The 24530-nt window shown below is 39.3% G+C and overlaps 1 protein-coding gene across 1 annotated transcript in view; it reads left to right on the forward strand.

Annotated features, from left to right (window-relative positions):
- The window catches only part of fstl5 (follistatin-like 5), a 251394-nt gene that overhangs the window by 80538 nt on the left and 146326 nt on the right, over positions 1-24530 (forward strand). Inside the window, exon 4 of the mRNA XM_061724796.1 lies at positions 17944-18192. Within this exon, the coding sequence (XP_061580780.1) occupies positions 17944-18192 (249 nt within the window). The remainder of the gene's footprint in view (positions 1-17943; positions 18193-24530) is intronic.

A 24530-nucleotide genomic window follows, 5' to 3' on the forward strand; every position in this document is an offset into this window, starting at 1 on the left:
TGGAGACTCGGTTTGAACCGTCTCTGGAGACGTTGATCAGGTTTGTTGGGTCACACCTGTTCAGCAACTGTTGTCAAACGAAACAAACTTATCTTCACCACTTGTCTAAATTGGATAGTGTTCACCTTATAGCAACTTTGTACATAATGTTTCCACTGCATGCTTAAATCATTGAAGGGAAACAGGAACCTCTTTAATCTCTACAATGGTTTGTGTAGTTGTTGTCGTTTTTAAAACTTTATCAACAAGTATTCAGGTATTTAAATGACATTGAAAATACATCAAAAAGTGAGATTTTCCTCCCAATTCTGACATGAAACCTTAAATTGTATTTCAAGATGTTTAATTTAGCACACTAAGTATTTTTGTTTTAATTGTTCTTTAAGGGCGTGACCCCGTTGACCGTGGTAGCTAACAACGCTTGTGTCGTGCTGGAAGGCTACGGTTTCTAAAGGCGGCATGGATGTTGCTAAATGTAGAGTGGCTGACTTTATTAAGTATTGAAGAGGCCATCAGGAGAAAGAAAAAGCATGTGCAGGAGATTCTTAAGTCGAAAAGGAGGACAGAGGAAGTACAGCGGTGAAACTCTGGATTTAGCTTTTCAAAAGCAAGAGAAATTTCCCTCCCAAAAAGCCAGAAACCCACGACAACTGTGATTAAAACTTTAGAATTTATTGTCCTCCATGACCGGCCGTCTATTGTAGAAAATATTACATTTTAATACTTGACTGGACATTCAGAGGTGCGGTACAGTTTACTCGGTTGGAAATACAACTGTTTTTACAACTGTAAGATAACAAATGTGCAGGCGTTGAAGTTTTACAACAAGCTTATACCTTTGACATATCATCTCGCTGGATCGGTACTCGGCATCGGCCAACACTCAAATCCCAGGTAGCAGAGTCAGTATTTGAAAGGAAATATTGGAAAATCTCTACTTCAGAATCCAGAGTTTCTGCTCCCTAATAATTGTGACCTCTGTTTTTTCTCCATTAACCTCACAAATAAATGGCTTTAGCCAGGCACACAGCCATTTAGATGTCAATACATTGTCTTTTATTTTATATGTATGGACATTCTCTTAAAGCAGCACTATGTAACTTTTCCACCTTAATATAATATTTCCAGAGTCATTGTGATGGTACATCAACTTCCAACAGGTTTAATGAACCTCTGTCATGGTCTGGGGGGTCTGTATCGCCTTCACTGGCACTATGTAACTTTGAGGTGCATGGTAGGAACCCTTCCACTCTTAAAAACTACAATTTTTTTTACGGCTTTGACTGCTTTACGGCATTCATCACTTCCCCCTCCTTTCCTGATTCGTAGTCGAGACAAAAGCTGGGTGGGACGTGGAGTGCAGAGCTCAGCAGAAGCTGGTATCATGGCCGAAGCAGCGAAAACAACGAAGAAAATAAAAGTTTTATCGGAGGATTATTTTGTCAGTAAGTATGTTGGACTACTAATTTATGATGAAGTCCCTCTAAAAAACGTGACAGCAAAAAGGTGCAGAGCGTATGAGTTTGTAGGGTGCATTATCTCGCTGAAACAACTTAATAAAACCAAGTTGAACTTAGTGATTTTCAACATCGTCATATTATATTGTTTTGCCAAAAATAGATACATTACCTCTTTGCTATCCATCCTGCAATCGACCGCTGAAAACAGAAAAGTAGTTTTGAAAGTCTGTCCCATCTTCTCTCATCAAAACAAATGCACGCGACGGGGACAGGAATTTTCCGGCAGTACGCGCTGGTGCTCATGGGAAATGTAGTGTTCTTTCTGGTAAAGCACTACCGCTTTTGTCCAAAGGAGCCGCCAAACTCAACAAAAGCTGAAAAATACATTGTGCTGCTTTAATTCTAAAAATGCTCTCTTTGAAGTTACCCCTTTTTCCAGGGTGCATTTTTTATAAACATTTTTTGACGGGAAAACAAATTGTTTTAATCGATGCAATTTTGCCTTCTTATGAGAGCCACAACCCCCCCCAAAAAAAAAATTAAAAAAATACCTGTGTTCTTGGTTTTCTCAATAAAAATCTTGGTTTTAATTAATTCTCATACCTTGGTAAGACCTGTAGATATAAGTATTCTCAACAGGTAATCTGTTAATGGGAAGATGCTAGATAATGCCATTTTAGCATGTTTTTCCTGACATATGACTGTGTTATGACAGTTGAACATTTCTTAATATTTGCATTAGTATGTTACAGCCCTGGAGGTGTGATCTCTGCATAAGAACATCTTGTTCTGCTGCCTTGCACAAATGTTTATGTCCCCTTAATCTATGTCATCTCCCCTTCTCATATACAGACAAATGTTTTAATTTGTATGCACGGCAGCTGCCTTTGCCCCACCAGAGCCCAGCCTATACCAGAAGTAAATTTGAATAATTCAGAAGCTGCAAACACAAAGCTCTAAATTGTATATTAATTCTGAAATTACACCCCCCCCTGCTGGGACTGGGTTACACTTTTAATAACTCGTCACACTTGCACCAAGGGGCTGTCTGTTGCACTGCACTTTTCTCCGACAGAATTTATTAGAAAAACTCCCTCTTGTTTTATCTTGGATCACATTTTTCGCCACAATTTAATATGTAATAGCTTTTTCTTATAAGTCTTGATTAATTCATTATAAATTCATGACATGTTTTTGGACAGGGAAGGGCATTTTGAGAGAGGGTGTGTGATTGCCGAGGACTTCGACTTATACGAGTTGCTCAACTTCAAGAACCAAATTCTTGCATCACAAACCTTGCAAACAATAATGCTCCTTGATCCAGTACAACATAAAGGCACAGCTGTGACTCCTTTAGATTCATTTTTCTTCAAAAGAAAACACGTCTTTACCTTTCATTCTCACATTTCACTTCACAATGATTTTGTTGTTCGTATCCTGATCATTTGAAGTAGCTCACATGTTTTAGCTGACAAGACAGACGGCCTCCCAAGAAAGATTAACACGACAACACATTTGATTGTCCGTCATCCACTTCTCTTTTTAAATTAATCATTCTCTGAGAGCAACAAGACAAGTACCACTACAGCCTGGTTATTTGTGTTTGTCTTAAATGTCAAACCATAATTTATGCAGAATTATATTATGCATTCATTAAAACAGTTAATGAATCTATTATGGCAGCGAGTTGAAGTCTGTTAACTTAAAGTTCAGGAGGAAATTTGCAATTAAGGAGCTAGTGCTAACATCTGCAACTTGTATGCCATCTACTAGTAAAACTGTAAAGGAATATTTATAGACCATCTCATGGAAAATTACTCAAACCAAATCTTAACTCATCCTTTCTTAGTTTTGTGTTTCAGAGTGGGTGACTACATTTGTCTGGGATTATTACTGTCATTAGATTGTTCCTGCATAATGGATAATTTCCTGAAGGCGTCCAAGTAACAGTGTTTCACCATGTATTTGTAAACCTGACATTTTTGTATCTTGTATCTAATTTTGAGGCTTATTTTGGACTGAGTGTGTGCACTTTCTGAGTTCACTGCTCTGTTTAATTTCCTCTGAATTTATTTGCTGGTCAAGTCTTAGCACCTCTGAGTTCTCAGGGTCAGGACTGTGATCATAACAAAGTAGAAGTCAAAATTGAAATGAATATAAAGGCTTTTTTCCCCAAAAAATGTAAAAAGGAAATTGACAGCAGAGTCACGCTTCGAGTTAAGTCACAGTCACGGTGCTTTCAGTGCAGTCTCTAAAGACATTGTTGACGTGACTTCTCTACACAGGAATTTTAACAAGTTTCTCACCATACCAAGTCCTATTTCTGAATATCAGCCAGTGTGCCCTCTCAAAACAGTAAGCCTGAGTTTTAACCTGATCCCAGAGCATTTAGTCACAATCATGTGGAAGGGCAGAAAGTGATGGATACCTGTCATTTCAATCACTGAGACTTTAAAACCATAATTGTGCACTTGGCAAGATAAACGATCAACGATCAGCACTTGTCTCCATCGTATGAATAACTCCAAGGATGCTGCTATAGATATTTTTTGGCAAACTGAATCCAGAATGTTCAGAATTAAATGCAGTCAGATAAATCTTGTTGAAAATCGTCAATAATCCTATGTGATTTACTTGAACCTCCCCTACTTACAGTGGATAATGTTGAAGGCTTGGCAACAGCAGTTCTGTTTTTTCCGCATGAAGGTCAACATAGTAATCATACGAAGGAACATTATGTTGAAGGTCGGTTCCCACTTTTAGCCAAGATGGGCTTTAATGCACCTTCATCTGAATGATGGCAGCGCATTAGCGCCAAAACACGAAATCCCTTGCTACAGTTCCGCAATGTGCTTTCACACCGAGTCATTTAACTGAGCATAATGTACAAAATCAATCAAGTTTTTAAAATAACAATGCTTAAATACCTCGCGTATGAAGTTATGATTCAGCTCATGTCGGCAGTATATGCTTGGGTGGATGATATAAGAAAACACATCTTCTAGATAATTGTTCAAAGCTTTTTTTCTTTTTAAGGGGGGGGCAGGCACTACATGTAGAATATATGTAGAGAAAAAGAGCAACAAAAATCTTATTGAATAATAATCAGGGAGATCAGCTTATGGCTGTAATGTACAAGAAAAAAAACACAAACTTGATCTTATGTGGTCAAATGAACAAGCGAGCAATGTGTGCATAAACGTTTACGTTCTGTTTTATTTCTAAATAAAAAACCTAACCTTTTGAAAGGTGTGTGTGTGGTATACATTATCCCATAGCGAAGGCCAAAAGCCATGATCTTAATCAAGTAGTCAAACAAGCACTTCATTCCAATAAGGCACCACTACTTGGATTTAGTACCGGATATATCACAGTGTTGGCATGAAGTCAGGTTGGAGTGTATTAAATTGTTTTATGATTGACTTTATAGCAGTACCTGCTGGTAAAATACTTAATCCCTTTTTCAGGCAAATAGTATCTTTACGATAGAAAATGCTTATACCAGTGAAGGAAGTCAAATGTGCTTTATAGTGAGTGTGAACTGAAACATCGTTATTCATTTAATTTCTCTCTCAAGTTCAGATACAAAGTTTGCTTCTTTTTTTTTCTTAATTATCTCACTTCAAAACGTTGTTCTTGAATAATGAGTATGACCACAAAAAGTTGTCTAAATGTTAGTGATAAATTAAATAGTTGAATGTCTAATCGGTCTCAGCTGAAAGATAAAACCAAACTTGTTTAAATCCATTTAACTGAGTATTTCTCCCTAAAAACCAGAGGTATATTAAAGATTAACAAAAGCATCCTAAAACCTCTTTCATGATGGAAAAAGCATAACCAAAGTATTAGTTACAGTTCGAAAAGCTTTTCAGGATTCTACGTTTTCCCTAACACCCATCCCACTGTAATGTGAAGCAGCGTAATTGGAAAAGTGTGCCGTGCTTACAATTAGTAGGCAATCTCTGAAAATAAATGGGGCTGTAGGAGGAAACGCTCTCAGAGCTGTGTCCTGATGTGGACAGAATGAGAGAGGAGCCGAGCCCACGTTCAGTCGTTAGGAGAGCGAATAAAATAGGACAGAGGGTTGTCACATGGCCGGGAGTGGAGGGGTGCGGGCCGGGAAACGCTGTACAGTATTGTCCCCTGGTTTTTCTCTACAGATTAATCCATACAAATGATCATTTGTCACCTTATTTCAACCAAACAAGTGTCTTTTTCCATGTAAATTATAGCAATCCACAAAGTTAGCTGAGATTCATAAAAAGAAACATCTAGAAATTCGGGAGGGATTTTATGAAACTTATCAGAGGACAGCTGTGATACGGCTATTAATCTCTGAACAACTGACAAGCTGAACAGTTTTCCAGGTGCAGTTTAATTAGTAAAGTTTTCTTTTTGGCTTTAAGCACATGATTTGCACTTTATTCACCAACATTTTATGAATAACTTTGACACCACTTGATTTAGATATTTTGTTTATTTATTTTAAATATTGTTTGTCTGCAGGGAACTACAATATAGATTTTTTTTTTTCTTTAATCGCACCCCCCCTTCCCCTTCCATGCTTCCTCTGCCTCCACTGAAAATCTACCACACTTTTGTAAATTTGTAATGTTATTTTCAATTTTTTATTATGATATTGCTCAAGTCAGCTCACAGTTGTTTTGACCCCTTACACATTCTTCTTGAATATACTTTTCTATGGTTATTGTTTAGTTTTCATTTACTGTACAAGATGTATTCTTATCCTGTTGTTTGTCTTCTATGCTAGCAAATAGAACTGCAGAGGCTTGCGTGTTATGAAATGACCTCAGCTTTCTTTGGAGTAAACATTGCAGCTACTATCCCCATATCTTGATCTGCAATCAAACAATGACTTACAGAAAAAGGAATCATAAGATGTGGCGTCAAATGTTTCTGTGACATTTTCTTAGCATTTCTGTGAAAGACTATGGAATGGACTCACCAAAGGTGGGGTGGTCATGAATGTTTCAGTGTGTTATTCTGCTTCAAAGAGTTGAAAAAGCTCATGCCTCAAATAGATTCTTATAAAATGTTCATGAGTTGTTTATGTCACTGGGAGTAAAGGTGTTGTAACAGTGCTGCAATTACTGTACCTCAAGGAACACTGAAGGTAGGGCATTTTAGTAGGTGATAACACAACACTATTATAACTATGCCGATGGATAAAAGCCTTCTGGAAGCTCAACACCTGGGTATTACAAAAATATGTTATTTAATTGAGATATATCCTGCCTCTAAGACCTTTTACCAAGAGGCTCTCAGTGTGTTATTTCTTTAACTTTCACATCACCTCCCTTCATGCTCTACATTCTCTCACATGTTGAAACCATTGCTTGAAACAGCTGCTGTTGGATTTGCTTCCTCTGGAGGGTGGGATTATATTTTTCAGGCATACTTGATAGTCTTTTGTATCTGGTCTTCATACAGGGGCATTTTTGTTCCTCAGGACTGAAGAAGCTTCAATGCTGAGACACGAGATGCTTTGGGAACAAAAAGTCCAGTTCAGTCTACTGTTCAATCATGTACAATTGCTTTGTGCTGGATGACTGACAATCCACACAGACATGTTGCAGTGGGACACGAGTTGTGAGGTTGATGTTAGGTGTTGAATTGTTTGTTAGGTTTATTCATATTTTTATGGGAAATTTCAGGAGTGCACTTGAACTAATTGCACTCCAGGAAATCTCCCTCTACTAGAAAGAGGCAGTGAATCAATCAACTTTAACAGGACACTGAAAGCCCTCATCAAGAACTCAGGGGGACTGTGGAAGACAAGAGGTCAACTCAAAGACAAATGCACAAGTTATTAAGATATATACCAAAGAGATCCTCTCCCCTGACGGCTGTTCTGTATTGCAAAACAACTCTCAGCCAGACCATTGCAAAGTGGCTATAGATACTGGTCAGCCATCATCATCTATCAGCCAGCTCCTCTACGTAGATGACATCACACTTTATGCAGAGAAAGAAAAAGACATTGACTCACTGATGCACCTCGTCAGAATGTAAAGCAACAGTACTGGACTGTTATTCAAGATGGATAAGTTTAAATGGTTTCTGGTACAGATATCCAGAACAGCTACAAATACCTTGGATCCTGCAAGAAAATAGCAACTATGAGGAAACTGAGAACGTTGACCACAGCCAAGCAAATGAAAAGAGCAAAGCTCCTGAAAAGCCAGCTAAATGGGAGGAGCGATGTCCAGGATATGATCTTATTAGCCCAGCTAGTAATCAGGTACCCTGCTGCTATAATAAATTGGACAAAAGGGATAGATGGAAGCCACAGATGTCAGGACAAGGAAACTCCTCATGAGGCATGGAGGATTTAACCCCAAGTCCAACATAATGAGACTCTACAAAAAGTGGAGAGAGGACACACCATGGATTAGTGAGCGTCAAAGTCACCATCCTTTATAAATCAACAAAGAATCGGGAATGCATTCAGAACATGAACCTGGTGATGAATTGCAAAGCGAATGTCTCAGGCTGCAGAAATTCAGAAAGGTGTTAAAGAGGTGGAGGAGGAACCATCATAGGAGAACATGCATCACCAGCAGACTGAAGAAGTGGCTAACATTGAGAGGTCCGACCAGTGGCTGGAAACACGTCTGAAGGACAGCACAGAGGCATTAATCAAAGCAACACAAAACAATAAAGGCTAGGATCGAGGTTTGTCACACCTAGGCTTAGGCAGTGTAACACCTCAGCACTAGACCAGAGACTCAACATGAGTAAGGGATGGCAGGCAGACACAACAGGGCAAAGTTCAGGGTGATTTATTCTCAGGTACAAAAGCAGCAATTTACTTGGGGCGGTCCCAACATGCCTGTGGTGAAAACAAAACGATCATTAATCCCAAAATACAAATTAACAGTGCATGATGAATTAATCCAAAAACATACAAACAAGCTAATTAATTAAACAAAGAATGCAAAATCCATGGTCAAATGAAAAGTTAAAGGAGCATGAGGCTCCTTTTAAGAAATTAGACTCTCTAGCGCCACCCTTCGCCACAACGGCCGTCGGGGGTACTGCAGTTAACAGCGAAGCCGGCACGGGAGAACGGGGAGAACGTGCATGCAACGTCATGTGACGTCACATCCGCAGGGCAGCGCGGGAAATTCGGAGTCCGAATTGCAGCAAATTTTGCAGCAAACAGCCTGTTCAAGGCAAAGGAGAGATACACTAGAGGGCTCATTCTTTTGGGTTTGGAACGCTTCATCTGACATTATTCCTAGAAAACTTAAAATGTATACTATTTTTTTTCATAAATCCTGCCTCAATCCTGCCTCATGCTCCTTTAAACTTCACCTTTAAAACAGGCAAAACAGCTCCTCACAGCAACAGCGGGGCAAAAAGAGAGTGAACTGAGGGTTTCACCTACTTTTAAACCCAAGCCTTCTTCAAGACTCCACCCACCCGGCATAAACTATTACAGTATTTAAAACTTAACAAATGTGTACCTTTAATCAGGGTCCTCCCCTCTTTTAACAAATCAATCATTCCCAATCTATATTTTGTAATGTCATTTTTAACAGCATTTATTTGCCATAACGCCCAAAAAGGAACATTTAATTTGGTTTAATCCACCTGAACTCCTCCCTGATGCAGGTGGACTCAATCAGCAGCAATCAAGTGAGATCACTGTTCAAAGACCTAAGACAAGCCAGCACATCATAGAGGGGAGTAAGATGCTGGCAGGTACGGCACAACACAACCAGATAACTGGAATAGCATACAGGAACATCTGCACTGTTTTGGTGTTCATAAAGTCAAGATTGGAGATACTTCTATTCTCCACCAGTCAACAAATTGTGCGACTTCCAAATCCAGACCGATAAACTGGTGATGGATAACCAAATAAACATTGTAGTGGCTGACAAACTCCCCAAAAACAGCAGTAGTGACAGATGTAGCAAAAGTATCTTCAAGAAGAAAGAACACAAGAGGCCGGGAAAAATACACAGTATGCTCTCAAAAATACCAGGGGTTGAAGAAAAATATAGAAAAGAGTGAGGACAACAGTTGGTAGTTGGGATACCTGGAGGTGTGTCCTCCAAGCTAGGAAAGTTTCTCCAGGAGCAACATCTTGGTCCAGAAGAGTGCAGCCCTAGGAACAGCAACAATACTGTGTTGAACCTCCAGGCCTCTGGGAGCTTGAGGGCTCTGATGTGATGAAAAAATATCAGACAAGATCAAGATTCTTAGTTTAGAAGTGGAAGCAAATAACACATCAAGAAAAAAAATGGTGGCGTGGAAATTCATGTCCAAGAGTAAACATTTTAACATACTGCTGAAGTTGATGGGAGCATTTAGGATGACCACTAAATATGTTAGAAGATGGCTTGAATGGCTTTATCGAGAGAAAAGGTTGTTCCATAATTGTAGTTCCATTTCTTTTTGTCTGTTTTCTAAAACTTGTCTTTGCTGGTTGGCTAAAGATTTGTCATCATTAGAAAGACCGGCTCCTACTACTTCTCGTGTTATTTTGGTGTTTGAGATAATGCTGTTAATTTTATTGGTTTCAATACTATTTAACAAACCGTCAGTGTTGGCAGTGTAGGACCCAATGCGACATTTCGAGGAGGTAATTTTTCTTCTTTTTTGGTGTGGCGGTCAGTGTACAAAGGATGTCTATGCTTGTTGAAGACTAATGTTGCATAATTATAGAGACAAAAAGTCCTTTGCCTCTTTGGATCACAACCATTATCATGGTTTTATTCCACACAGAATTTACAAGATTGAACATGAAAAATAAAAAAGCCCAAAAAACAGGTCTTTGTTATGACACAAAACAATCTTTGTCATTTTGGTTCTCACTAACTCGTGACACTGAATGACTAACCATTAGCCTAAAAGTTGCACTTTACTGACTGTCCACATTTCTGGTTGCAAATGAACGGAGAGATGGGTTCAGTCACTCTGTACCATCAAAAACTTACATGTGATGCACATTTAAATTTCTGAGAAACATTTCAATGTATCTTACAGGTCATTTAACGCATTTACTATATAATGTAAAACATGTACTCAGAGTCTGATTCTAAATATATCCTGGGTTGTGATGCTTTCTGCTTAAAAACAATCACCATCCTGCCCTTGAGCGCCTCCACACACAAAGTGTCTTAAGGGTGAAGAGTTCACACTTATTGATGAGCAATTCATGAAGGCAGACTGTGGCAACAAGAACAAAAATCTGTTAATTCTTTCTTGTTCAAATAAAAATAAACTTCAGCAAATTAGAAAATGGACAAATGAGAACGTGTATGAACAATTAAATGAGACATTTTGGAGTATTAAGTAAAGCAGAAATAAATGTGCAGTTCACCGCTTCTCAGAAAAATGTTATTTAGCAACCAGCCATACATGAACGGTGAAAACAGTTGCAGAGAATGTAAAATTCAGAATAATATAGAAATGAACAGTGTTCTCTGAAATGTGGAGGATTTGTCCACGGACGCTGATTCACAGATCTCACACAGGCTCAAGGGAATCGCACTTAGAATTCAGAGCACATTTTATTTTTAACCAAACCAAATGGCTTTGATGCGAAATCAAAAATGCACTTTGCATATCTTACTATACATTTCAGTTGGCCTCTATGTTAGAACTACATCAAAGTATTAAACTGTCCACTTTACAGCATATGCAAGTATATCCTGCCACAATGTGCCAAATGTGTTGCCCACGGTAACGCCCTAGCGATGGAAGGAGTGAGTCAAGATGGTTATGACAAACTATGGCAACTGTGCATCCATTATCCTACCTTCCTCTGGTAACGTAAAGGTGTTTGTCATCCCCTCTGAGAGAAGTAGTGAAGAGAATAAACCCACTAAACATCCACTCACTGTAGTCCAGTGTGTGGTACTGGTAATGCGTCTTCCTCCAGTAACAGCATCCATCCGCTGTGCCTTATTTCAACTTCACTTATCAAAATATAAATCCACTTTTGCTCCATCTCATTGTAAGTGTTCACTGGGTTGAGTGTTTTTTTTTTTCTTGCAATAAACTATCTAGCACTGGAGGAACACTTCTTCTGTCATGGAGGAAGACACTGACTTATATTACACAGTATACCTTTTTGTGATCCATGCTCCTGGTGTATGTTTATAATGGCAGAGCTCCAATTCAATTCAGAGGGGCACATTGGACTTTCTGGATTATGGATCTCTGGGCGAGGTTTGAAAAAAATAATAAATAAATGAGAGCCTGATCACAATTCTTCATTTGTCTCTGATGTCAACTAAACAGACAGTTGGATGTGCATATTGATAACAAATGACTGTGCCCTTTTCTGACCCTGCTGGTGGCAGAGGATGCCTGGCTGCACGACACAAATTCACTGAATACTCATTATGCCAGTGCACCTCGGGGAATTAATAAAGTAGCAAATTGACTGACTCCAATCGGGTCACAGTGTTCACACTTGTATGTCGTCTAAATCCTCTGTGATTGCTAGAGGATAACGGAGGACTGTGTGGGGAGATGTTGGTGATGAGAATGAGACACTTTAATTTGGTGTATTTACCCTGACATCCGACAGCTAAATCTCACCGTGGATGTTCATGGACACTTTGTTGTAAGCCTCACAGTTCTTAAAAACACGAGGAATCATTTTGATTTCTTTGATCCCTTAGTCTTTTAAATGCATGGGTTTCTATTAACTATTCCATTGGAGGGGGGGGGGTTTGGGCTTTGTATTCGCTGATAAATATGATTTTTATGTGCTGCAGAGCTTTGGTAGGGGTATAGAAGGAGTAGTCAGAGCTTTACTTGGGATAAGGGTAGTAAGGGGCAGAGGTGGAAAAAGTACAAAAATATTGTACTTAAGTAAAAGTACAAATTTTCTGCTTGAAAATTACTTAAGTAAAAGTAAAAAGTACCCATTAAGAACATTACTTAAGTAAAAGTAAAAAGTACCCATTAAGAACATTACTTAAGTAAAAGTATAAAAGTACCTCAACGTAAATATAATAAAGTACCAAAAGTACATGGTGTAAAATGTACTTAAGTACCAAAGTAAAAAGTACAAAGTACAAAATTCAAAGTACAAAATTATTTTCAAAAGAATTGCAAAGAAATGAAGAATCCAAGAATTTGCTTACAACTCTAAATAATGGTGATATTATTCTGACCCCTTTAGCGTTTGTTTCCATTACCCCATTTTAATTTCTCCCTTTGCTCATCACTGCGGCTGTCCCCCATTGGCCCCGCTGACAGGTCCACCCCCAGCCTGTAGTATGCAGTGACAACATTAAGCAACCCCAGCTGATAAAGGATGAGACTTTTGAACTTTTAAATGCCAAAACCACCTTAGAAGGGGTGGAATCAAAGAATGGTGCGCATGGACACGCGTCGGCTGCCGCTCGAGGCTGATTTATGGTTCCGCGTTACACCAACGCAGGGCCCGTACCCTACGGCGAGGCTCTGCGCCGGTGTAACGCGGAACCATAAATCAGCCCCCGCTGTGCTGTTCTTTAATTTGTAGCGAGTAACGACGTGTCCAATTTTAAATATAGCGGATTAAAAGTACGATTTTTTTTCCTTGAAAATGTAACGAAGTAAAAGTAAAAGTACAGAAAAATGAAAGTATCAATAAAAGTACAAATTCTCAAAAATCTTACTTAAGTACAATAACGAAGTACTTGTACTTCGTTACTTTACACCACTGGTAAGGGGGTGGAGGAGGAGGTCGGAGTGTGGGTGATTCTCCTTCCTCATAGGCGAGCCACGACCGCCACTCCTCTCTGAAGCTGATGTCATAATGGGTTTGGCTCACATCCTCACAACAGGCCAGTCAGAAGAGCTGCACACCCCCGTCTGAGGTGGCGGTGGGTGGAGACAGAATATCTAAACCAGTGGGGAACTAGGACCCAGGCCAGGCCCCACTAAAGGAAACCTTTCCTGATTTACGGGGAATGATGTGCTTCAGGTGGTGGTGGGCGCAGGGCTCCTCACAGGACGAGGCAGAAGCTCCTTTGGTGTGATCAGAAGATACTGTAACTGCCGACCGCTTTATTGAATATATGTCACAACTAGGAATGGGTAATATTTTACCGTTCACGATAAACCGTCAAAAAAATTCCCCACGGTAAGAATTTGTCATCTCGCGGTAAAAACGATAAATTCCCGTTGATGACGTTTTTGTGTAAAGCTGATTTATGGTTCCGCGTTAAATCGACACACAACGTGAAGGAAGGAAGGAAGGAAGGAAGGAAGGAAGGAAGGAAGGAAGGAAGGAAGGAAGGAAGGAAGGAAGGAAGGAAGGAAGGAAGGAAGGAAGGAAGGAAGGAAGGAAGGAAGGAAGGAAGGAAGGAAGGAAGGAAGGAAGGAAGGAAGGAAGGAAGGAAGGAAGGAAGGAAGGAAGGAAGGAAGGAAGGAAGGAAGGAAGGAAGGAAGGAAGGAAGGAAGGAAGGAAGGAAGGAAGGAAGGAAGGAAGGAAGGAAGGAAGGAAGGAAGGAAGGAAGGAAGGAAGGAAGGAAGGAAGGAAGGAAGGAAGGAAGGAAGGAAGGAAGGAAGGAAGGAAGGAAGGAAGGAAGGAAGGAAGGAAGGAAGGAAGGAAGGAAGGAAGGAAGGAAGGAAGGAAGGAAGGAAGGAAGGAAGGAAGGAAGGAAGGAAGGAAGGAAGGAAGGAAGGAAGGAAGGAAGGATAAATTTCCGTTGATGAGGTTTTTGTGTAACAAACATGGCGGATCTGAGAGCGAGATAGATTTATAGTTGAAAAGGTGGAGTTGAATTGGTATTTTTTTTATCGTCATTTTTATCGTTATTGGGATAAATGCCAGAAATTATCGTGATACATGATTTTTTACGTGATTTTTTTAGTCCATACCGCCCATCTCTAGTCACAACACTTACATTTAACACATTTCAATATAATTCTTTATTTGTATACCATCAGATTCGGGTACAAAGTGTTTACCTGAAAAGAAAATGCTCCAATTGGTTGACTGTAGCAACTCTACCCGAGTGATCTAGCACACAACCGCTCCTTTAAACCTTCACAGGTAAATAAGATTAACTACTTGAGCATCCAGGTGATTTTTCATGTCGTTCCAGCATGGTAGGCCAGATTGTGACCTCATAATTTGGCAGACTGCCTTTGCTTACTCAATTTAAATTTCTACACAGATGAGGTCTTTGGCATGTTGTGTTCTTTTCCATGATCTTACAGTAAGTGAACTGAAACTTTACTGTAGGTGACATTCACAGGCGCCGGTGAATGAGAGTGCGGTATTTTGCAGTGTGCCATGAGAAGTGTTGGATAGCCACATTGAAAACCAGAATTTCATGGGTATTTGGGTTCAGCTGTCATTGAGTAAAAGGCTGTTATAAGCTGAATACACTGATATCTAAAGAGTAAAATGGGGCTCAAAGTCTTCAAAATGATAAGTGGCTTATTCAGGAGTCACTACATAACAAACACATTATACAAACATAAAAGAATGAAATGGATACAGATTGAGGCCAATTAGACAGCTGCCCATACTTCTAATCTCAACACCAAAGACAGTTCTTTTATAAATCATCGTAAATATCTAGTTAGCCTGGATGTTTATGTTTATGTGTCTTTTTGCATAAATTTATGGATCATGAGCCCATTCCTCACATCTAAGTACATCGCAGTTAAAGCGGTGAAGCATCACTTTCTAGTCAATATTTATTGGTTGATAGTAAAACAGACTGGCTGCACTGTGAGTAAAATTTGCACATCCCAATTTATTTTCTTGGGTTTTTCAGTGTTTCCATTACAGTTTTACATTTTATTTGGCCATAATTGCAGGGCAATTCTGTCATTTATGACTCAAAATCTTTGATACGTTACTTCCCCTGGATTATGTTTTGGGAGGAAACATGTTGCTGAATACTCTGTTTATTGGCAAAATGATTAATGTAACATTGTTCAACAGTGAGGAAGTTAAATCCCTCATCAAGTGCCTCTTATGCTTTAATGTAAATAAATTACTTACCTCAGGACTGAGTGGATCTCTTAATTTTAGCCGTCAGGTCTTGTGGTATTAAGTTCTCTGTGGGTATATTAACACATAAATAAAGTCAGAAGCATTTCTCATGTCAGTCAGATTCTCAAACAAAGATTGTTTGATAATTAGATGAAATCAAGCTGCAAATGAAGCTTTATGCACTCACGAGAACTAATGAACTCATAACAGAGGAAGTCTTGTGGGCAGGTTTAAGTTTAGGTTAATCTAATTTGACAGTTCTTTCCTGAAATATAACACTTAAAAAGATAAAATAGAATAAAAATATCAGCCACTATGGTTGCATCATCATTTTCAAAGTGCACTGCTAATAAATCTTAGCATTTCAACAACAAATAAACGCTATGACAACAATCTTGTCTTTTATCTTTCCATTTGCCCAAGAAGTGGGAAATGATCATCCTGCAGATCTGTTCTTGGTCATTACCTTACGTCTAAACTTTGGAGTTTAGACGTAAGAGATGCCTGATCAATTTTATAAGCATCTGTGCCCGAGATAGAATGTTGAGCAGCGGAAGTACGATGACGACAAACTGTAATTTCATGTTCTGTCTTTGCATTGATTGCCGATTGTTTTACGCCTCGATCATACAGCTTTAAACGCTGGCAATCAAAGAGTTTTGCAGCTTTAGAGCTCATAGTGTTTGCTACCGTACGAGGCAGCGACTGGATCTGAGACACAAAACTTGCAGTGCAGATATACTGTCAAACCAGCACGTGTGATTGTGGCTGATGAAGTATTCTTTTATAGAGATGAAACAATGAAACAAATACTGCTTACTTAATATTCTCATGGAGGGATATTTTATTTATACTGCGTTCATTAAAAAAACAATTCACCGTTTGAGGCTGTTTGCTGTGGAGCTGCGGTGTCTGTTGTCAGTGCTTTCATTTTATCAGCACCGGATGGCGGTTTTATATGTAAAGATATGTGTTTGAATTTTTCTTTTTATTCTCATTTCATCCAATAAAACATTCTGCCTGTCATGTTGGAACAAAAGGAAAAGCGAGATTTTGTCACAGTGGGCCTTCACTTTGCTGTTTTAATGTTGTAAAATAATTCAGTTGGAGAAAATCTGCTTCATCTCCTTCTTGAAGACACTGTTCTTGTGCTTTTTACTCTAAAATGTTTCCAAGTGAAAACATGGATGTATATCTCTTTTTTTGGTGTGAATCAGCAGATAGATATACATGACTCACCTTGTTTTTTACTGTAACATTACGCCGGCAATCTTTCTTAATAACTGTACATTACACCGCCCTTTCACAGGTGGAGTAAGTGGCCCACAGAGTTGTATTCATTCAGAGTTGTACTCATTTTCCTTGGAATCATTTCTAGGCTTGGCCTGTGTTCATAAAGTATCAGCACAGCCTTGAGAGGCATTCACTCACATGATTGAGGTTTTTTTTTTCTCCTCCGTGCAGCACATATCTCCCCAGTCCTTGAAGAGATATGTTCACTCCAAAGAGAGAGTCAGCTGCTATTAAAAAGCCAAGACGTGTGATTTTGTTCTTCGATTACTGTATGGACTGATCTGTAGCCTGTCAAGACTCGTTAGTGTTCATACGGGTTGAAAAGACAAGCCATAAGACTCCCCAACCCCACAGAAAATCATTTCTGAAAAGAAAGCTCTGAAAAACGTTTTGTAAATGAAGTTCCTCTCACACACCCTGATGTTTAATAAATACATATAAACGTGGCACAGAATCATTGCAGTGTTTGACTCTTCTCATCGTCTCATTTCTAACCCTCTAATCCTCAACCCTTGAGATGAATAAATACTTGTCAAGCTTTTAATGCTTGCCCTTTTTTAAGGGTCACTTGGCTTGAAGATGTGCCGGTTGCTACAGAATGCAAACTCTTCAGTCATTCAAATGGAGCGTTCTTTCACATGCAAAGTGGGAGATATTTATGAATAATGCTAATGTGTGATGTTTGGTTTACCGGGTTGTTGTTTAAAGTGAGCTGTGATGTGCTTTGATTTATCATTTCATGTCGTTGAACCGCTGTGAGTTCCACTAAAGACAGACAATAAATGTACAAGTTCATGTTTGTAAAGTAACAAACTCCTTTTTTCCCCCATGTGTCCTTACTCTAAGGTAGTTTTTATTTTCCTTTTATTATTGACTCACCCCTAATTGATTTGAAATTGTCAATTAACTTACTGAATTGTTTTTATTCTTTGCTCATTCCTGCTGCGAATAATTTGTAGTAAATTGCCTGCCCTTTTGTGAGTTGAGTAAAACATCTCAATATTTCGATTAGTATTCCCATCAATATGGGAATACCTGTTGTGTTTCCAGGACTGCCAAAGCGATTGTAAAAAAAAAAAAACTTAAATAAGATTCAGCCTTAAATCAAAGTGTGAATTAAGCTATTAAAAAAATCCATCCTGGCAGATACACAAAAGAACCAGAGTTAAACGAAGATTAATGCTCTATTGTTTTCCTCCGCAGGGTACATGGGGCACAGCGGTTCTCTGGGTCCGTGCGAACACAAGTACTGTGGTTTAGGACGCCATTGTGTGGTCAACCACGAGACCGAGCAAGGGGAGTGCAAGTGTTTGGATCACTGTAAACCGCACTACAAACCCGTGTGTGGTTCTGACGGGAAGCTGTACCAGAACCACTGCGAGCTCCACCGGGCCTCTTGTCTCAGAGGACACAGGATTACCATCATGCACAGTGAAGAGTGCTTCTACAAAGGTAAGATGTCTGTTTGTTTCCCTTTCTAATGATGAATATATGTAATTCTAGTCTTGCATGGCGCTTTTTTTTTTTTTTTTTTTAAGCTTTGCTAATCCTGTTGGGCTTGTGGTATTAATTGAATTTTAATTCCTTCAAATCACCAAAAATGGAAAGTAATCCCAAGGTGCATTCACTATTTGAAGTGTTTTTGTATGTAAACAGCCTCTTTGGCAGGTAATCAACCATCACATAGTAATATCTTTTAAACATTTAGCTAATTTGATGGTTACATAGTAAATATTTCTTCTGAATTCTGTGATATTATTATCACAATGTATGGATGGGCAACATTTTTGAATATTTAGGTTGATTACCATCTTGATGTGCAGGAGTAATGTGTTACTACTCTGAAAACTACGGTGGCCGAGACCCGCCATTGCTGAAAATAAAAGTAACGCTGCAAACAGAAACAAACGCCGCTGCAAATTAAAGAACCGCTGCAAATAAAAAGAAACGCCGCTGAAAATAAAACGACGCAAATAAAAAAGCCACAACGGAAGTGAATTACCGGGGACTATTTTTGCTGATGCACCAGTGTTTTTTACGTGAGAGGAAATAACCTGACCACCACACACAGCTTCAACTTCACATTCATACAAATAACTATTGTTACCCACGCTTTAGATTATTCTTGGCATTATTATTAATGATAAAAACAACAAAAACAACAACACCTCTCACATAAAAACACCGGTGCATCGGCAAAAACAGCCCCAGGTAATTCACTTCCGTTGTGGCTTTTTTTATTTGCATCGTTTTTTATTTTATTTGAAGCGGGGTTTCTTTATATTTTCAGCGTTTCTTTTATTTGCAGCAGCGTTTGTTTCTGTTTGCAGCGTTACTTTTATTTTCAGCAATGGCTGGTCTCGGCCACCGTAGAAAACTCTTGTGTTTGATTGCTGCATATAGAAACAAGAACAACAAACAACAAAATGCTTCACTGCTGCCAGGTTGTGATAAAAGCTTTGAGAGGCCAACTCCTCCTCTTAAACCCAGATGCTATGAACAAAGGTGTAAAGACTTGATTGAAAAGAGAGGTGTATTGTATCTCTGGGGTATTTTGACCAAAGCTTGTAACAGGAATTTCATTGAGACTTTAGGAAATAGTGCGAACTTGTGAGGAAAATAATGTGTCAGCTTCAGGGTAAAAAAATAAAACACATGTTTAGGGCATGTTTTTGATGTGATGTGGTTAATAGGAAGGATTCTGCTGCACAAACAGCACAACCACTGAGAGCGTTATTTATTGACAAAGGGAGCTGTCTTTTTACACAGTGTAACCCACGCCAACACTACATTCAAGGAACACAGTCTGAAAGCAGTCATACAGCTCTTTTTGAAAATGCACAACTCAATTTAGAGCCAGGAGCAGGTGGTGGTGCTGTAGTGTTCATATTTCCCCGGAGAGGATTGACTGCTCTCCACCATTGATTGTTGAAACACGGCAATTATTCTTGGTCCCTAGAAACGAAGCTCTTCTCCCTTCTGTAACGCAAGACATCAGTGAAGTCAGAGCTCCAGACACGCAGCTCTCTCGTCCCATTCATGCCAAAGAGAACAGGGGCGAAATGCTCGCACGCAGCATGTGCACAAGAGTCACGAGCCAATTCGCCTGTTAAAAGAATAAGTCCATAAGAGGCAGACCATGATTCTCTGATGTTGACTGAAGCGCTTGAAGCGTTCTGTCGTCCCACGTAGACAGAGAAAAACAAGCAGCACACACCCCTTAGAAAAGACAGGTTCCTCCTCAATGAAATGCTCAAAGTAGAGATGAAAGAGGTGCCACGTCAGGCAGAAAAAGGTTTGATAAATTCCAATGCAGGAACCCAAGTAAACTTATTTTGAGAGGGTGCTGCAGGAATTGGCGTCAGTATCATCCATCAGAACATCTGTGTCATCCTGACCAGAGACAGAGGCCGTGAGATCGATGGTTCAGCGGTGAGCGACCGTCATAATCAGCCTCTCTCATGTCTGCTCAGACCACCTGCCTCCCTCCTCTGCCCCAGTCAGCGTCTTCTCACAATGCAGAGTGGGATATTTGACCAATGTCAGCTAATCAATATCAGATCAACAGGAGCCAAAAGAACAGATAAAAAAATACACAAGCTTTCTTTTTTTCCTCGGTGCATCTCTTGCTCGGCCCAGACAGGTTTTCTTTTTACTCTGACTGATAAGTAATCAATTTTTCATTGGACGAGGCCTGTGGGGAGAGGACACGGTAGCTGTTGGGGCGATTAGGAGTCGCTGCTTAAAGGTGTTGTATTCTTTTCAGTGCAATCTTTGGAAACAAATAACAGATTGCCAATTATTATAATTTATATTATGATTTTTTTGAGTTTTAAAGCTACACCAAGGACAACAAAAATGTAATCTCAAAAGTTCATAGCTACAGGGACTTTTTTCTTCTTTCCAAGTAGAGATGTAACAGAACACAAACCTTACGGTTCACATCATGTCACGATTTTGAGAAATCAGATAAGTTTTCTTTCTTTTAGAAAGCAAAGGCAGGCAAAAGTTTGACTTCTTTTTCCAATTATGAGTAAAATAGCTTAAAGCAAGGAGCAGCATTCAACAGGTCAAATGTTGGAATCATTTTTTACAAAACAATGCAATTTTAAAAGCTTGCGATTAATCAGGGATGCTTAAATTTGAACACTTTCAAAACAAAGGATTTGTCGACTTGTAAAACATTTATTCAAGTAATTGAATAAAGCAGTTGTATTTTTGTTCTTAAAAGAAAAAGGGATTGTCGTGTTTGTTGACTTTTCTTTGACTTTAATTGGCTCAAAAACTCGACATTTCCGTCAGCTCGGCTTTGCGTTTAAGGCTACATGGCAAATGACAGTTGGGTAATGCTAAACTTTTGCTAAAACGGTAATGTAAATCTGTATGAGACAGGTCCAAGCCTCTAATTTCAGTTATTGAAAATAGAGCTGTTTTTAAACTCTGCAAGAGTGATATGTGGCGGCCAAGATGGATAATGTGAAATTAACACTGTGGCCAGTCAAGAAAATATAAACAAAAAACAGAAGTGTCATTTCCCAGCCTTTCTAGCATACTTTAACACATAAATAAACATATTCAGTCCTCCAGACAATCCGCCAACTTTATTTGCGTCTCTGTTGTTGCGAGTGAGTCTCTCATATGTGGCGTGGAAGTACGTCAAGACAGAAGTCTGACAGGAGAGAGCAGACATTGATTTCTACGGATCTTCATGTTTTCACACCCATGCAATACCATCTGCTGCTGCACAGCAAAATAATATACATTTCTCAATCATTAAACGTGGTTTAGAGGGATTCCTTAAGTAATGATTTCACGAGTGTGTATATTACTGCATAGCTTAACTGTTCTGCCCTATACAAGCATCTGGGAGGTGAATAGCTAGACTTGTCAATATGGCACAGGTCAAGTTAATATTATCACTAAATATTGAAGAAACTGTCTCACAAAGATTTTTCCAGTGCCCTTTTGTTTACTGATAATCTATTGTACTCATTCTGTGTTTGCAAATCAAAAGTATTTGTCAGCTACCAGGAGAATGAGGCTGCTAGCCAATTAATCAGCCGCTGGGTCCCCAGTGCTGTTGGAAAGGATCAATCTTGGGCTTAATTAGAAAAACAGCTTTCAGCAGAGCAGCAGTCATCATGATTCAGAAGCATTATTAATGCTTTATTATAATGAGCAAACTTATTTTCATAATGTGAGAATGGTGTAGTCTGAGTTGACTTTAATTTAAATATAAACTATCTCTTGTACACATTATTGGATCAAAATTTTCATTTAGAGCTCATTAAGATATTTCGTGGTAGAAATGACAATGCAAAATTAGAAGAACGTTATATAATAATAGGAAAGGGATCGCAGCAATGTAAAGCAACTAAATGAGGAAGAGAAGTTTCACTCGTTACTTGGCAACAGCAAGAATGAGCAGCCTTATATCATGTGACACAACTGTTACTAACAAAAGAAAAGTTGAATATGTATTTAAATGCTGCTCTGTAAAAGCAGACGCGGTAGGTTGCCTGACAGCCTTAGCAGGTGAGAGGGAGAAGCTGATTAACTGTAGCTCTTTTCACGCAGAGGTTGAACCTCAGCTGCTGTTCTGGCCAAACAGAGACCAACACATTACCGCACTTATCAGTGTGTGATTACAACCAGCATACCCGCAGAAATCACTGGAGTGACAGGAGTTTGTTGGCAACAGTATCCTGTTCTGTGAAGCCAGCTCGCTCTCACACACAGGAGTTTATTACTCCTTTGTTTTACCTCCCGAGGAAGAACAGAGGCACCGTGAATGTGCTCCAGCCGTTCTACCTCGGGGTCATTCACAAAAAAATCAAATGAGGTGGAATATCAGGCTACTGTTGCAAAACGCAGGCGTGCTTTCCGACCATCTAAGAGAGAATTTCAAGTTGCAGTTTCTCTGCTCTGAATGTTGAGAACATGTGCGATTCATGTGTTAATTAACCACAGTTGTTCTTCTACGCTTAATTTGAAGTCGTGTATGGAGCCTCCTGAAACTTGATCTCAGATAAAAGAAGCTGTGCAGCTTCGCTTCACATATTCTCCGAATGAACCAAATGGATGAGCCGATCAAATTCAAATTCACATAGTAATTATATCATCATAATCATGTAAGTTTGCTCCTTTGGATTCAGGCGCTTCCAGTCATTGGAATCTCTTCGCGGAACGCCTGTCATAACAGTGGAAATAGATCCAATTTGTTAAACCAAAACTGGTTGTTTTCTATGACCATAGGCTGTTTTTAAATGAACTGTCAGCGCTAGATGGATGACACACCAGCTCCTGTAACGCTCTGCCGACTGTCTCAATTTTGTCAGAAGCTTATAAAATGATGATCAGGTGCTGACCTATAGTCTGTCTCCATCATTCGTCAGCCCCTTACGTTCCGCTGCTGTCAAAGTTGGATAAACCTAGTTTAAATACTGAAGGTGAAGGTAATCTTAGACGTATTCAGCAAATCTAAATTCCTCCTGTTCCTTATTGATTTAAAAAAAAAAAAAAAGCACAAAACACGAAGTGCAAATATTGAGAAACTATTTTGGTGGAACTCCAGAACTTGTTTTTATTCATTATATAGTAGAATTACAGGAGACCTCTCTTGGGTACTGCATAATAACAGCATCATAATTCTTTAGAAAAGAAGGTGGGGTGCTGTGGAAAGCATGGTGGGGTGTCATTCTTCATTCACTGATGGAAGGTATTGCAGAGAAGTTGAGGAGAGCTCTCGATCACTAAAGCAGTTCTGCCTCATAATAATTTAATAAACAACTAGTCACCTGTGAAAGTTTGGAGCTTGTTGAAAGTGATTGCTTTTAAACTTACATCCATATACATGGAAGGTGATTCCTCTGTTTCTGGTCGCCGGTAGGGTCCAAGTTGGAATTGGACTGACTTTGTCTGCCAGACCTTCATCGTGGTCTGATAAGAGACCTCTTATCTGCTGGGGGAAAGCGGATAAAAAAATGACAAACCATGTGTTGAGTGAAGCTTCTCATTAGTACTGGGGAGATGGTGTGACCCCCATTTTCCCCTCGCACTGCAGCGCGACTTACCAGGAGCAGATCTGATTGAAAATTATGTGGAGCACAAGAGCCTGTCCAATCTGTGAAGGGCCATGTGCGCTTGAATGTGAGCAATTTTTTTGCAGCAAACAACTGCTGCAAAAAGAGACAATTACAGCGAAGGTTGCCATAAATCAAGCCAGAGCTTTCAGTGCATTCAACACACTGGGTTAGCTCATTTAGAAAACTGTCAGTTTCTAATAAACCTCCCATGGTACAACTTTTTAATGTTTTATTTACATGCCGCACTGATGCATTGCATCATTTACTTTGTTCTTTCATCATGCTGTAAAACGGATTACATTTTCATGTCTTTGTTTGTGCGTTGATATAAATTGATGTAATTGCATCATACCTGTAGGAGGTTAAGTGCACCGGGCTTAATAAAGTTTCAGAGAACACAGGCGATGACATTTTAGATGAAGACTGTGTTCCCCGCCGTACATTTCAAACAACTGAAGTCAACTACAGTGTGTGTGTGTGCAAGATCTGTTGGCAGGTACACAGTTTTCACCAATTTTTTCAGATTTTTAGAGTAAGCCAGACATGTTTTTCAAAACATGTCAGGCTTACTTAACAGGTACTGCAAGAGTGTTAAAACACAATAAACACCATTATCATTTCTTACAGCAGTTTAGAAAGGTATTGCACATATATGTCACAAACTGTTCTTTCTGCTTTGAAGAACAAAAGTGCGGTGAGTTCACA

This window comes from Cololabis saira, chromosome 7 (assembly GCF_033807715.1).
Source record: "Cololabis saira isolate AMF1-May2022 chromosome 7, fColSai1.1, whole genome shotgun sequence".
Taxonomy (NCBI): Eukaryota; Metazoa; Chordata; class Actinopteri; order Beloniformes; family Belonidae; genus Cololabis; species Cololabis saira.